The sequence below is a fragment of the Solanum tuberosum genome, unplaced genomic scaffold (assembly GCF_000226075.1).
Source record: "Solanum tuberosum cultivar DM 1-3 516 R44 unplaced genomic scaffold, SolTub_3.0 scf00173, whole genome shotgun sequence".
Taxonomy (NCBI): Eukaryota; Viridiplantae; Streptophyta; class Magnoliopsida; order Solanales; family Solanaceae; genus Solanum; species Solanum tuberosum.
The window spans coordinates 419,992-436,665 of record NW_006239104.1 but is presented as its reverse complement, the minus strand read 5'-3'; the positions used below and the strand labels follow the sequence as shown (position 1 = coordinate 436,665).

The 16,674-nt window shown below is 33.2% G+C and overlaps 2 protein-coding genes across 3 annotated transcripts in view; one reads left to right on the top strand and one right to left on the bottom strand.

Moving 5' to 3' along the window:
* The window catches only part of LOC102602750 (3-hydroxyisobutyryl-CoA hydrolase 1-like), a 12,505-nt gene extending 7,212 nt beyond the window's left edge, over nucleotides 1–5,293 (bottom strand). Inside the window, exons 1-3 of the mRNA XM_006354542.2 lie at nucleotides 5,146–5,293; nucleotides 4,875–4,955; nucleotides 2,739–2,807 (exon numbers count right to left, since the gene is read on the bottom strand). Of these exons, the coding sequence (XP_006354604.2) occupies nucleotides 2,739–2,807; nucleotides 4,875–4,955; nucleotides 5,146–5,262 (267 nt within the window). The 5' untranslated portion in view covers nucleotides 5,263–5,293. The remainder of the gene's footprint in view (nucleotides 1–2,738; nucleotides 2,808–4,874; nucleotides 4,956–5,145) is intronic.
* Nucleotides 5,294–5,963: 670 nt separating this feature from the next.
* Nucleotides 5,964–9,403, top strand: LOC102602185 (uric acid degradation bifunctional protein TTL). Of its 2 annotated transcripts, none has more exons than XM_006354541.2 (6): nucleotides 5,964–6,281; nucleotides 6,381–6,472; nucleotides 6,971–7,028; nucleotides 7,200–7,301; nucleotides 8,400–8,559; nucleotides 8,855–9,403. In XM_006354541.2, the coding sequence occupies exons 1-6, from the start codon at nucleotides 6,144–6,146 to the stop codon at nucleotides 9,307–9,309; spliced, it is 1,005 nt and encodes a 334-aa protein (XP_006354603.1). In that variant the 5' UTR covers nucleotides 5,964–6,143; the 3' UTR covers nucleotides 9,310–9,403. The 2 variants fall into 2 exon arrangements, with proteins under 2 accessions (XP_006354603.1, XP_006354602.1); XM_006354540.2 differs by having other exon boundaries at nucleotides 8,852–9,401.
* Nucleotides 9,404–16,674: the final 7,271 nt, after the last annotated feature.

The following is a 16,674-nucleotide window of genomic DNA, read 5'->3' as shown; positions in this document are numbered from 1 at the left end:
GGCCTTCAGCCAACTTTGAGGGCATTCCATCCATCTCAGTTGAGGAAAAGTTTAATCTGGAAGCAACTTTTCAAGAAGAGGAAGTATTGGCAGCTATTCAGTCTTGCGCTCCCGACAAGGCACCAGGGCCAGATGGGTACACAATGGCATTTTATCAGAAATCATGGGACTTCATCAAAGTTGACATACTGGCAGCTATGAACCATTACCATCAACATTGTTGGATGGTTAGATCATGCAATGCCTCCTTCATAGCTCTCATTCCCAAGAAAAAAGGAGCAATAGAACTCAAAGATTATAGGCCAATTAGTTTAATTGGGAGTGTCTACAAGATCATAGCTAAAGTCCTGGCAGAAAGGTTAAAGACAGTTATGGGAAAGCTAGTCTCTAAACACCAGAATGCTTTTCTTAAAGATAGGCAAATCACTGATGCCTCACTGATTGCAAATGAGGTTCTTGATTGGAAAATAAAAAACGGAGGGGCGGGCATCTTATGCAAGTTGGATATAGAGAAGGCCTTTGATCAGTTGAATTGGTCATATCTTCTTTCCATCCTTAGGCAAATGGGGTTCGGTGAAAGATGGATCAATTGGATCAATTTCAACATTTCTACAGTAAAATACTCAATTCTCATCAACAGAAGTCCAGTTGGGTTTTTCTCCCCACAAAGAGGTTTGAGGCAGGGAGATCCACTTTCTCCTTTTCTCTTCATACTTGCAATGGAGGGTTTAAGCAGAATGTTAGATAAAGCCAAGCAATTGCAATGGCTGAATGGTTTTGATGTGGGGAGCATGATCACTACAAACATCTCTCATCTGCTTTATGCAGATGACACTCTGATATTTTGTGAGGCAAACAGGAGTCAAGTTCTCTATTTGAATCTAACCCTTTTGATTTTTGAAGCCCTCTCAGGTTTGCACATCAATATGCTAAAAAGTGTGATCTATCCTGTTAATGAGGTGCTAAACTTGGAGGAATTAGCAGGTATCTTGGGATGTAGTGTGGGTGAATTCCCGGCAACCTATTTGGGGTTGCCATTGGGTGCAAAGTATAAGTCAACAGCTATATGGGGACGAGTTATTGAGAAGTTTGAGAAAAAACTTGCCTCCTGGAAGATGCAGTACCTATCGACAGGGGGCAGACTTACACTGATCAACAGTGTACTTGATAGTATTCCCACATACTATATGCAACTTTTTCCTATTCCTGGCAAAGTGTTGGAACAACTTGACAAGATCAGGAGAGATTTTCTATGGGAAGGGAATAGTGAGAAGCACAAGTATCATCTGGTGGAATGGCCAAAAGTCCTTCTTCCTAAACTACAGGGGGGGTTAGGGATCAAGGATTTGGCGCTGCATAATAAGTGTCTACTTATGAAATGGTTATGGAGATACACACAGGAGGAACATGTTTTATGGAAGGATGTGGTCAGTGCAAAGCATGGGATACAGAGTCATTGGTGCACCAGTCTTTCAAAAGCACCTTATGGGGTCGGAGTCTGGAAACACATATGCAAGCTATGGGAGAAATTTTCTCAGCATAAGCACTTCACAGTGGGGAATGGACTTCATATCAGATTTTGGAAAGACAAATGGCTTCGCAACACAGTTCTGATGGATGATTATCCAAGTCTTTTCAACTTAGCCAGGGATCCAGACTCAACAATTTCTCAAAATAGAGATGGAGCAACCTGGAGCATTATGTTTAGAAGGAATATGCAGGATTGGGAGTTTAATGACCTGATCAAACTACTACAGACTCTACAGAGTTTCTCTCTCAACACTCAGGCAACAGATCAGTTCAAATGGGGTACTACAGGAGACGGGAATTACACAGTGAGTGCAGCCTACAAGCAGTCAAGAGCATTTAATGCAGTCACTGACCACTGGCCATGGAAATTAATTTGGAAAATCAAGCTACCGCCCAAGATCGTCTGTTTTTGCTGGACTGCACTATATGAAGCATGCCTAACTCAAGACAACCTCTATAAAAGGAAACGCATCATTGTGAATGGATGCTACTTATGTCAGAAAGCAGCAGAGAGCAATAGGCACCTTTTTCTGCATTGTACTGTTACAGCAAAATTGTGGAACATGTTTTACTCTTTTTTTGGACTCAGTTGGGTCATGCCACATAGTATCAAAGAAGCTTATGAGAGTTGGTGTTGCTGGAAAGTTGACAGCACCATCAAACAGACTTGGAAGATGATACCTGCAGCAATTTTTTGGAGTATTTGGAGGGAAAGGAACAGAAGATGTTTTGAAGGTCTATCAACTCCTTTACATTCTCTCAAAGCGGAATGCCTTATGTGTCTGTACAGTTGGGTTAATTTGTCCTATGTAGATTCCCTGGATAGTTTTTCAAATTTTGTTGGCTCCTTAGTTTTAGCATAATTGTACTTGAGCCAGCAAACCAACTGTTTTTGCTTCTACTTTTGTAACTAATTTGCATCTTCTTGATGCCTTCAATGGAACATTTACTTCATCAAAAAAAAAGTTACAATGACCAAGAACTAAAGAGAAACACAATCGCAGATTGATGCATTACAAAATTCAATGAAGAAACAAAATATGAGAGTTCACAATTTGAACAGCGCAACTCAAAAATCAATGCAAACTGCCTGCCAGCAGGTATCAGTTGTTTGTAAAAAAAAATTTATATGAAAAATACAAAATAAGCACTGTTCAGCTATCAAGGCAAGTTCAATATCACAGAAGATCCTCCACTAGCGAGCATACCTTCAATATTATCATCTTCACATTTGAATCTCCTTCACTGGCATGGAAAAGTTCCAACAGCCGAGATATCTGCACAGATAAATAAGTTTAAGAGGACACTTCTCACTTATAACACGTCTTCACACTTCAATCTATTTCATCAGGTGATCAGCAATTTACATCAATATAACACAAATACTGCATTATTTAGAAGACTAAATGCTCACCAAGTTAATATAATCAACCTCTTCTGGATGATTGCATGAGAAGATAAAATAACACAAATCCATATCAAATTAAGTCTTTTTAGCTACCAGCATAAAGGTGCGAAGCGAGGCCATCAAAAAGTTCACATTCTCCAGTATTTAACATAGTCATGACAGTACTTGATATCCAATATTTCCAAGGAAAAGGTGCAAAGCTAGGCCTTTTACTATCATAAAGGTGAGGTGCAAGTTGTAAGACATAAAGCACAAGTCCTTGAACCTTTGTATTTACATACATTTTCCGTAACTAAATGCTATTTTTAGATCGTAGGAGCGGTGAAATTAACAACAATAAGAAGTACACATTAAAGAAAATAAAAGTAGGGGACAAATTTATTCTGTCTTGAGGAAGATCAAAAATAGCAACAATTAATTCTGTATCTAAAGAATTTGACCTTTTTTTCCTGATCCTTTTTTTATGAGAGGTAGAGGCTGCGGAGAAGTCCTTGCAGAAGCGAACTCCTCCAGCTTCCTCAGATTCCACCAAAAAGCGACTCCAGACCGCAGGAACGACTCCGCCAACAAAGATGGCTCATTATGCATGTGCATAGATTCAGGCAGTTGAACAAAGTCACGATAAAGAACAGGTATCCACTTTCCAGAATAGATGATTTATTTGATCAGTTACAATCGGGAGATAGTAGTATATTTTCACAAAAAATGTAGTATCTAATAACAAAATTTTGGTTATAGTCAATTTTTTTTACATCTCTACTTTGATATACTGGAAAAGTGATCATGAAAAGAAACCAACTCAAATCTTGATTTTGTTTTCCTTGCACCATTAATTAAGGTGCAAAAGGCGACCATGGATGCCTAACTCCTAGCTAATGTTAATGGGATGTCCAAGCTGAAGCCAAAAATTTGAGCTTTCCTTGGAAGCACCAAGGGAAATTCACCATTCCTCTTAGTTTAAAGTGCACCCAACAAGCCTCATCAACCTTCAACAGTAGCTAGTACTCTATATACTCCAAAGCATAAGCATAGGATTAGAACTACTCATGCATGATCAATTAAAAATCAGTTTTGCAAAGGAATTTCCAGTTCACCATAGACAATGTCAAAAACGAGTTATGAATTTCACGGACCCACATGGAGCTTTAAAAATGACTTAAAGGAAGGGGAGGAAACCAGAATATACATAAAGATGAACACATAGTTGGAATATATCTCCGGTTAACAAAAAGAGTAAGGACATTCTGAGTAGAGCATTATCATATACATATACAGTACAGTGACATACAGAATGAAATATAACAAAGAGTTCACACAAATAAATTGATGTTATTTTCTAAAATTTTCTATGATGGAGTGTTTGGACCAGATTGCACACACCTCGACTATTCCAAGTAAACTGATGTTCATTCTACTAGTGAACTTATAATGACTTGTGGGAATCACTTAAAACTACTTACTTGAGTTCCATAATAGTCATCAAGAAACTATGTCAGGAAAGTAAAACATTAACAAAGAAACTCAGTGCAAATCACACTTTAATTAAAAAACTAAGACAACAAAAACTACAATAGCATTACGCTCAACCACAAATTAGTTCGGACCGGACTTAATGAAAAGACAATCATTAAAAGTAGATAAACAAAATCAACAACTCGAAATAACTTTTTAAAAGAAACACAAACAATAGACAATAAGATATATGAGAACAGTGATACATGTTATGCGTCTCTATAAACGAGTCCATACAAAACATAACACTTATTACAAGAATCCTTCCCCTAATCTCTAGTATGGATAGTTACATTACAAAATTCAAGTAGATAACAATATGCAAAGGCAGAAAATAATGAAAGGCATCCAAAATTTGGGGCTTTATAAAGACAACAAGAAAAATGAAAAAATATACTACTAGTAATATGATAAGTTGTCATACCATTGGAAAAGAAAGTGCATTCAACTGCTTGGGCCTATTTAATATCATTGTTCTTACACTTGCTCTCACCTCCACCAAAACCTGACAAACAAAAAAAATTCATGAAGAAACAGCGATCACCTAAAATAACTTACTTCCTGCGAACAGGTTGCAATTTGGAGAGGGAAAAGGAAAGAATAGATTTGGCAAAATGAAAATCAGCAAATAGAATTGATTAGTCTAACAAGTGGAAGAGTATAAGTTGAGTGATGAGAGAAGAATAAGAGTGTACCTGATCAGTTCCGCCATTGTTAGAAGAGCTTTGAGCCATGGTGGTTTTCAGCTTTTTGGGAATTTGAACACTGACCAGCAAATTTATTGCTGCAGCCACGGGGCTAATTTCGTCCATTTACTGACGACCCGCCCGTTTGGATGGGATTGACTCGGATCCTTCTTCTATTATTTTTCTTCAAAATCTTGTTTGGAGTATTTGACATATGATATGATTAAGATTTAATTAATCAAAGCAAATTGTTAATCATAATTTGAATAATAAATATGTTATATACTATTTGATACTAAAAGTTATTATAATTTTACAATTTTAGTAATCAATTATCTTGTTCATAAATATAAAAGAAAAAAATCTCTTCCTACTTTATTTTTTCCATAATCTATCTTTTAGTTTCTTTTTAAATTAAAACTTTTATTGCATTCTTTGAAATTTTCCTTTTAATATTTTATTGCATTTTAAATACATTTTAATATAAAGAATTCAAATTAACGAAGCTCCTATTTATGGTTTCTTTGAGCCATGATCCCGTCTATTTTATTTTTCAAACAATCATATTTTGTTGCTTATTTATCTTCTTTATATGATTTTCAATTTTTTTTTAAATTCTCATGAAAATGATAATCAAATTATTAACGATTAATAACTTATATCAATTCATTCATATCTTAACGATTTTATTTTATAAAAATAAGTCAAATGGAGAATCCTCAAAATCAAATTACTGATAAACAATCAATCCCACTTAAATAGAACATAAATTATTTTATAAATAATTTTAAATGTTTTTTATATAAAAATAAATAAAAAATCTTTAGACAAGGGAAGGGGCAAATGAAATCAGAGATTCCATTCCATCATCAGCATCTCAAACTTCACTAGTTTAGGTGGCAGTTTCTTCTCAAAACTGCAAATCCATTTCACTGCAAACTCTACACCCAATTTGGAGTCCTCAAAAAGGTGTTTTCTGGTGATAAGTAATCTGAAAATTGCTGAAAATGGGATCAGTGTTTGATGAAAAAGATTTCTTGGCATGCTGTGGGAGCACCAAATTCGCCCAACAGATGGTAGCAGTTGGCCCCTTTTCTACTCAACAAGATGCCATCCATGCTGCCAGAAATATCTGGTTCAACAAGGTTATATATATATATACACCAATTTGACCAGTGCCCAAATTTCGTTTCTTTGGTTTTACCCTTCAATTTTACAGATGTTAATTTATTGATCATTGTCAGGTTGATGTAAATGGATGGCTTGAAGCTTTTGCTGCTCATCCACAAATTGGTCAAACCCCTTCTCGGGATCACAAAAGTCCTGCTTTTGCCCAGTACAATTCTCTAATCTTATTCTGAATACGGACTTCAGTATTTTTAAAGTTGTGCTTGAAGCTATGTACAACTAGAATTTAAAAGCTTAAAATTACATGGTGTTGCATGGATTATCACAAGAAAATTGAATAAAGAATGCTAATTGTGGCTTCTTTTGGGCAATCTTCAAGTTCTCTTATATATGTGCTATTTGATATTTCTGTTAGATGTGATAGCTTTTCTTATCTTGTCTACTCTTGTATAGCTGCACATCCATTTTTAGATTTGTATCTCTGCGACTCTGTGCTGTATGTTTGCATTAGAGGCCCAACGTTCACAACCAGAAAGATTGGTAGATTTATGTGCTTTGAGAGAACTTTATAATGCTGTTGTTCTATCTGGCCTCCCCATCTCCACCCTCTCGACCTCAGACCTACAACTTTTACGTATCTTTTCTCTCAGTTATATGCTAATGTTTTGTCAGACCGGAAGGTAAACTTTAATGTCTCCTCTTGCAGGTGGAGCAAGGGAGAGCAGTCAACAGCTCTGTCCACTGCTACTGAGTTGACGTTGCAGGTATCTTTATCGAAGGATATATGCAATTAAGAAATCTATGAATCAAATGCAAAATAGTATTTTGACCCTTTTTATTTGTTGATTGGGCCAATTAAATTCCGTGTACAAGTAGGCCAACTTTTTACTTTGTGCATTCAACGTTGAGAGTTTGCTTAATAATTGATCTTGCAGGAACTGCTTGAGTGGAATGCTCGCTATAGGGAGAAGTTTGGATTTGTCTTCTTGATATGTGCTTCAGGGAGAAGTACCCCTGAGATACTTACAGAGTTGAAGGTAAAGTCTTTCTGTTTGAAAGTAGAATGATCCTATATTTTTTAAGTAACCTCAGCTATAATTGGACATGTTATAGTCTTATATTTTGAGAGTAAATACTTTTAACTTTGGGGAACGTATCATTTGAGTTCCGAAAATTCCATTGTAGAGCAATTGCTCATTGCTAAAGAGGTAGAATTTATGTTCCAGTCCCCCTGATGTCAAGAGTCAAGACAGACTTTCATTTTGAGCAATATTTTATGAACCTTCTCTCTTAAGTCTGATATCTTGCATCCTTTCAACATTTTTTAGAAACCACTTAAGTTTGATCCCTTGTTGGCTCTCAGTGCATTGAGATATAGAAAATGACTACAATTGATGTGAGAATGCAAATCTGTCCTCTGTCTTCTTGAATCATAAAGGGGTGATTTTTGTAAGTCAGTCATGAGCTGTAGGAAAAGATAGTAGCAAATCTGAATAAAATTCTCTATCTAATTCCTAATAGGCCAAACTTATAAAGGTTATGTGTGTGAATGTGCACCAATACTTTTACCATTAACTTAAACCCCTTTTCTGCTGCTCTCTTGGCCTCATAAACTTTTACCGTGTGATAAACCTGACTCGTGTAAAGCTCCACCTAGCAATGTCCATTGAAATGGAAATTGTTCCTCATATCTCTGTTTGTTAGGATACTCTGACAGGAATCTTATGGCAGTTCAGTTTTTGAGCAGACTATGGGTCCATTCGTGATCTTTTTGATAATATACGTGAACAAATAATAACTATAGTCCAACCATTTTCTGAATTTCATTGTAGGATTTGTATTCATTGGAAGAAGCTACTACATTGTCCATCCCCCCACTGAATGAATGTTATTTTTCCATGAGGACATCTTTTACCCCTCGCTCTTCCTAACCGGATAAGAGCTATATTCTCTTATGGTCTTCAATCACTGTTCTTCACATTTTTAGAGATCAGGAAGTACCTCGCATAGCCTTCTTTCCAAACAACAGACTATTCGTATTACTTTATCTACTGGGACAGTGGTGAAATAAACTTGTTTTCTGTTTTTTCACTTAAAGATTGACCCACGTGCCGTTTCAACTTTACCTCTTGTAGATACGATACCAGAACAGACCAATAATTGAGTTTGAGATTGCAGCCCAGGAGCAAATGAAAATAACTGAATTACGCCTTTCCAGGCTCTTCTCAGACAAAGCAGATACTGCTCCGGCAGTTAAACCCTTGTCTACAACTAATATTGCAACAAAAGCAGAAGGTGATTCCAACTTTTTATTTATCTTGAACATTTATTAGCTTTGATTGCTTTTCTGTATTTATGTACTTCATTGTTTTAATCTCAAAGTTTGAGAAGTTGCTTCTCATTCTCCACTATACTGATTTTGCTTTACAGTAGTTGTGTAAAAATCCTTTCAACATTTTCTAAATGAAGTATACGGTGATGCTAACTACTTCTAAAATTCAACAAATATTTGATACATCTGAAATTATAAGCTCCATCTGCAGTTCAGTACCATATCTTATATTTTCCATTGAACCTTAAATTGTAGAAGATCGTGTGAACATTATTGGAGCACATTTGACTGCTGCTACTAGAGCTGCTGGGGCAAAACCAGCTCATAATCCAATTAGAACTCGCCCGCCCATCACAACCCATGTTCTGGATACTAGCCGTGGATGTCCAGCGAATGGCATTGAAGTACGACTGGAGATGTGGAAAGACAACCAAGCAAGACCACAATTTGGCGAAACTTATATTGATGGCTGGATAATACTAGGATCTTCAGCAACGGACAAAGATGGCCGAAGTGGTCAGTTGATGAATATGGTTGAAGCTTTGGTCCCAGGTATATACCGGATAAGTTTCAACACCGGTAAGTATAATCCTGATGGATTTTTCCCCTATGTCTCTATTGTGTTTGAGATCAAAGAATCCCAGAAATGGGATCATTTTCATGTTCCTCTGCTGCTCTCACCGTTCTCACTCTCGACCTATCGAGGTAGCTAGATTGGTCAAGTGGCTGGTGAGAGTTGAATATTTTCACAAGGAATAATACTGTACTATATTTGGTGGAATGAATCACTTACCCTTTTGCTTTGTCCTATTTCTTCCATCAGTTTGTATTTCAAGAGTAAGCTTGACATAGTCACTTGCAAATACTAAGATTTCAAATCTTCCAAAAGGCTTTAAAGCTAACAAACAAAATTTAACCAAAGTATGACAGTGGGTAATTTTAACATGTAGTCAAAGGTACAAGAGTATATTTGGACATGTAAATCCACCATGTCATTGTTCTTGGTTCCTAGAAATTCAACACAAGATAATAAGTTATAAATGCATTGTATACTTGAGCTGCTTCTGTGGGCTTGTTTTCTGATTTTAAACTCTTTAAGCCAGGTTTACATAATTTGTTGTTACTCCAATAAAAATAGAGACAAGTATTGAAAACCTTGAACTTGGCGCAAATTATTAGTTTTCGAACTATTGATAATCTTAAAAACACTCCTTTACTTGACTTATTAAACGTAGATATACCCTCATCTGCTACATGACATAGCAAGTGGTCTCAAACTCTTGTAGCAACATGAGACTCTAAATAAAAAGTTGAGAGAAGTTTCATAAATACTCCTAAACTTGGCAAGAATTTAGGGGTGTATTTGACTCATGTTGCCAAATCAAGGGTGTATTTAAGTTAAGTTATTCAAGTAAATAGTATTTTTAAGGCTGTCAATAGTTTGAGAATGAAATTAATAATTCACACCAAATTTAGAAGTGTTCTCAATACTTCTCTCATAAAAATATAAAGTAATGTTTGCCGAAAGAAATTATTATATTGTTCTTCTTTTCTACTCTATTTATGGTTCTTTTCGTTCTTCTTTTCCAATTTTAGAACTCTTTGCGCCTAGTTTCCATAAACCTCGAGGCAACCATATGAATACGGAACATTAACATGTATTTTTTTCTACTTCATATATGGTTCCTTTTTTTTTTTCCTTCCCCTCGTTTTGTTTTGCTCTCTGAAGTCATTTTCAATAAATTTTAAGGCGAACATATGAAAAATAAGGAAAATTACGTTTTTTTTTCTTTCATAACCAAAAAAAGGAGAATGTTTCATTAATAAGTAAATTTACTAAATAAATCCTCCCTACTTCCCCCTACCTTTTTTTTCAACATTCTTTCCAAGAATAAGAGGCACATAACACCTATAAATAAAGGTCTACGTACCTTCGACCCTCACATTGCACCATTTACACAACATATATTTTCTCTTCTTAGTACAAATTTGATATGTCGAATCCTGGAAATAATATTACTAATATTACTTACGAAGGTGAAAATCATCAAGCTTCGGGTGCTAATAATTGGCTTGGCCCCTTAATTCCATACCTTAAAGGGATTACTATTGCTTTTGTCATATTTTTAGCCGGTTTTCTTATTGTTACTTGGATCCACGAGGACCGCAAAAAGAAAAATTCTGAAGCAAATAATAATAATAATAATAATAATAATGAGTCCGATGACAAATCGCAACCCTAAAGAAAGAAGATGCATGCATGCACAACTCGACTACAACAATTGCTCCTCAGTCTCAAATAAGTTCGAGTTTGCTATTTATTTTTTCTTAATTTATTAGTTAGATGATCTTTTAATTTTTTATATTTGTTTCTTATAGTAAGTTGTTTGGAGAGAGTGGTAGAAATTACTTTTAGCTAGAGTTTGCTTACTTTTCAAGTTTATTTTTGGATTTTAATGAATTTATGATTTATTACCCTTGTTTGGTATAATTTGCACGATTAATCCTTCTGTTTTACATACATAATATGTTGTTGGAACAACGGTTGAAGAGTGTCTTTAAATTTATATTTTTTCAATCCTATTGATCAAACTACTATGAATTAGGAGTTATTTCTCGCATGATCATTCAATTAATAATAATTATTTTAGAAAGTCATTTTTTTATGGAAAATAATTAAAATAAAAAAGAAAGATGACTCTCCGAAACTCGGTATCACTTTTTGAAAGCATGCTAAACACAAAATTCTAATTTGATAAAAGTATTTTTTTTTCCCCTTTTTTTAATTAATTAGTTAAATACAAACAAACTACTTTCCAAAATATTATTTTAAAAAGGATTTAACTATAAAAAAAAAAAAGTAGATTTCAAAAGCTCAGCCAAAGACAAAGACCCGTTCAAATAGAGGCAAAAACTCAAACAAATTTGGATTATTATATAAAGATTGTTGGGTGATTGACACTTGTTGTGGTTTGTCACCATTTGTATTGAGAAAAACAAGATTTTTTTTTAACGGAATAGGACGAATAGTTTGTGACCATTGTCTAATTATTATAGTTACAAACAAACCTATAAATATTTTGAGTCCAAAATCAAAATTCAAAACTCTTAAAGTGGATATATTTTTATATAATTAATAAGTCTTTTGTGAAGTATTTTAGAAGAGAAAAATGCAGGCTATCAAGGACAAGTTTAATGATATGAGCGCCATGCGCAAGGCCAAAGCTGAAGCTAAAGAGGAGGAAAAAGTAAGAATTATATTATACAAAAATTTTAAGGTTAAAAAATTAAACAGTTACAAGTAGCACAACATAGTGTTTTTGGTCATATTTTTGGAAAGCCAAAAAAAAAGTAGTTTTTCCAAGGAAATACTTTAGAAACCTTGATCAATTAAAAATTATTATTATTATTATTATTATAATATTAGTAAAAGTATTATTGAAACTAGCTGGATGCAATTTTGATAATCAAGATACGATAAGGCTAATCCTTTTGGGATTTGGCTCCCCTCCATTACCCTTTCCCTCTATTTCGTCAAGTGCACATCTAAATGAGAGATATGTGTCTTATTTAAATTTTTAAGGTCAAAATTATACTTCATTAACAAATATTATAACCATAGTTAAGTCAACCAATTTTAGAAAACAACTTCCTAAATTGATAAGAACAAGATATTTTCTATAAATTTGATATTCATTGATTTCATTTTATATTTTTTATTTAAAATATTAGAATTTTCTTTTATTCCCAACAAACAAATTTTAAAACATACTTCTTTTTTTCCCTTCAAACACAGTACGTAGCCACACTTTCTCCTCTTACTAAAGTGTGGTAATTTTGATGTTTCACATTTGTAGTTCTAATAATTTCTCGTCTTTTTTATTTTAAAGTTTTTGTCTACATTGATAATTATTCACATCTTTTATTTAGTTTTTCTAACATATAAAATATTTCAAGAACATAGTTTATTATCACAAAAAATTGTTTAATTGATTCTCACTTTAAATATCGTACAATTTAATGTTTAAGTAAAAAATATGAAATGAAATCAATGAATATCAAAATTTATAGAAAATATCTTGTTCTTACCACATTTTGGGGGTAGTTTTCCAAAATTGATTGATTTAACTATGGTTATAATATTTGTTAATATAGTATAATGTTGACCTTAAAAATTTAAATAAGACGCATCTCTCATCTAGATGTGCACTTGACGAAATGGAGGGAAGGGTAATGGAGGGGAGCCAAATCCTAATTTTTGTATCGGCTAATTTCTTATTTTGTTAGATATAGTTCAAAGGCTAATAAGTTAGTTAGGGGATATATGTACACATTGAGCCATATAATTTGTCAGCCGCGGACACAAATTTTCACGGTTCAAATTATGAGAAAGTAATACATAAAGAAGTCAAAGGGAGTTCAATCTCTACCTATATTGCTTGGACTCTCCAAAAAATATTGTACGATTTGTGTCTGAGCAATATAGATATCTATACAAAAAAAAAAATTTAATCATATATAAACAATGTAATTTTTCATCAAAGATGCCCTCATTCGGCCCTACCTCCTACTCATCTTGATCGAGTAGTTTTTTTGGCAAAAAATAAATAAATTATTAGTCAAACACAACATGATATTTTTCAAAAAAAAAAAAATGAGAAAAAAGAAGATTGTAGAAATTTTCCCAAACTATCAATTAGTATAAAATAATTTGTAGCCAGGATTTGAAAAAATCACACATTCAACTATACACACTATAGTAGACTAAACTACTAATAAATTAACAAATTAAATTCTTCAATACTATCAGGATGTATAACTTATATCGAAAATGATATATAGGCTGAGAAGGAGTTGGCAAAGACAAGAGTAGAAGTAGCACATGAAGTAAGATTGGCAAGAGAGGCAGAAGCAGCCATGGATTTACATGTCAACAAAGCAGCACAGAAGATTGCAAATGAAGAGGAAAAGTATGTTCATGATCAACCTGCAGGAGGAACCCTAGACCCTTATGCTTCTAGCTTCACCAACACTCACCTCAATAATGCTGGAACAGCACCAACTAACCATCTACTTTAAATCTTTTTTTTTTACGGCGAAGCCAGGAACTTCACTAGGGGATTCAAAATATAAATAAATAAAACAAACTTAAGAATAAATTTAAAAAAATTAACATCTAATATATATACTGATGAAGGAGATTCGGATAAATCGATTGCGTAGCTCAGCACATGTTTTTGTACTAGGTAGTTTGATGCCTCTAGTGAAGCAACTTTTGATGTTCTCCAATATTCTAAATAAAGTAATACAAAAGAATGAGGGTTTTTTTTATGTGAGATCAAAACGCAAATCATTTTATATGGCTATATCAAAATTGAGAACGATCGATGAAATAGTAATTAAATTGAATTATATTTAGTGATAATATTATACTAAGTTATTTGAAGGGCAAATAAAGGTCGAATTATAGATTTCAGTTTTAGTTTGGTTACCGTGCTTCTAAAACGTAACGCTTTTATAATTGAGATTTTTATATTGCATTGTTAAACACCACAAGTTCAAATTGTGAATTAATTAAAATGTGATTACATTTTTGTTTAAAACTTTGTTACTCGAGTCTCTAATTGTTAAATTCCATTAGCACTGCAAATGTAAAATACAAGTAAAATGTTCTGAAATTTAATGGATTATCCGATTTCCAAAACAAACTTCCTTAAAATGTACTTACTAAAATTATTTTTTATGTTTAAAAACTAAATGTAAAAAAATTGCAGTTGTCTAGAGCAATGTTAAAGTGGTTCTGTTTTGACTCTGCTTTTATATATACTAAGAGAAATAGATAACCAAAAAGAGATGTAAGTTTTAGTTTTTATAATCACTTTTTGGTTGTTAATATACAGACTGGGACGGCTAATCTATTAGCGACAATTAATTAATGATAATAACTTAATTGCCGTTAAATATGTTTATTTAGTGACAATTAACCTCTTTGCAAATGTCCCTAAAGTCTATAGCGATATAGGATCCAATATTGACAGTTAACTAATGCAGATAAAAGTTTAAGAGCTCTTTGTTAATGTGCATATTTATTGCTGCTAAAAGCTGATTTTATTGTGGTATTCATATAATAATAATGGGTAATCCTTTATTTATTTTTTAAAAAAATAGAAAAAGATTGGCAAGTGACTAAAAGAAAACAATGCTTGCACTATCAAAGTAATCCATAAGATAAAACTGGAGGATATAAAACACATTTTGGCTAATGAAGTTTCCAAGCAAGCTACATGTTATTTTGATAAAATAAATCTGGGACAAGTTTTACTAAAACCAATATGCAACTTGTACTTGTAATGTTTTGTCTAGACTTGACAATACTAGTATATCCTTTAATGATATTCGTAATTATGATTGTGTAATGACTGCATTTAATGTTCTTCCTAAATTTTTTTTAATGACAAATTAAGGGACACCCGCAATCGCTATCCTTTGGGTGCACATAGATAAAACTCCCTCTCTTAACAATAACTCGCAAACCACGCCCACACTAGGCAAGCCCAGTGCGACGAGCTCAACCCAAAAGGCAAATCCCTTGCTGGCAAGGGGTTTTGAACTTGAGACCTCCAACATGAAAGTCCCAAGCCCTATAGCCATGGTTTAGAAACTTGTACTTAATAATAATTGTGCTTACTCCTTGCATGATTTGATGATCAAAGGAGATGACAATCAATAGGTTTAATTAACATTCTATGTAAAGAAATTTTGATTGCAGGTTATTAGTCAGCCAGCTAATAAGAAAAATTCTTATATTCAACACACATTCGGAGAGAAAAATAAAGTAACAGTTTTTTTCACAAAGCAAGAAACTAGGAAGGGAGTATAAATATACTAAAATAAGATAGCATATTTAGCAGTTCTTCTACTGAAAAATGCAATATGATTACTCTCGTAACGATATTTTGATTAAATCAGTCTGGAAAAAAAAATAGTAACGTTTTCATGTTCGAAAATAAGGAAGTCTAATATCCTACCTCTATTTCAGTGTAAATGTATCTCACCATGTATTTTTTTTCCAGTGAACTAGTTCGATAGGACGAAAATGATTGGAAAAAATCATATTCTATTATACAAGTTAACTACTTATTTGCGATGAAAAAACCTTTGTTTCTACTAGTGCATCTTTTGAACCAAAAAAGGGAGAAAAAAATGGAGAACTACACAAGGCTAATTGACTATGAAGTTTAATTTTTCAACTCATTGGATGTTTTATCCAATCAGTTTGTATGATTAAGTTCTTCATATTTTTTCTAGTGTCAACCTAGAGACACTTTCAAATAAAAAGCCAAGCTGAATTATACTACAAGAAAGAACTGATTCTTTGCTCTGATTATATTATTTTATTAGCCTGGAAAAAAAAGTAAAGTAGAGGACTTTAAGATCATCAAATGATAAGTGTCTTCATGAAGTTAATTAACTAGTTTCCATACCAGGGATATATCCATGAAATTAAACCACTATAGTTTAATTAGTCTCTTAATAACCGCAGGAATTTAATTTATTTTATTTTAAAAAAAAAATAGTATCTAACTATGATAAAGTTCACTGGTTTCCATGAAATGTTTAATTTTCTTTATAAAAATATTTCTCCTTTATACATATTAATTTCATAATACCACTAGATTTGGAAGTATTTATATATGTTCGATTCAGAAATTAAAGGAGGTGGTGTTGGTCAGCCGTTTGAGATAAGGTTGAGAGAACCTAAATTTTTATTGATATAAGCAACAACTTATTTTAATCCCCGCTTTAATAATAACCAAAAGCATAGATTAATTATATATATCTTATTATTTCATGGATGAACAAGTTGTTACAAAGAAATAGTCACACCAGACTAATCTGTTTGAAAAAAAATAATTAACCCTCAAAAAACAAGAAAACATTTCTAATTAATGGAGTACTTAATTAGAAGTACCAAAAAAAAGCACACAACAACAAACAAGGAATTGAAGAAGGATTTTTTTTTCACAAAACTTAAAATTTCAAAACATGAGTCAAAGTAGCTAGAAAACCAAGCTTAA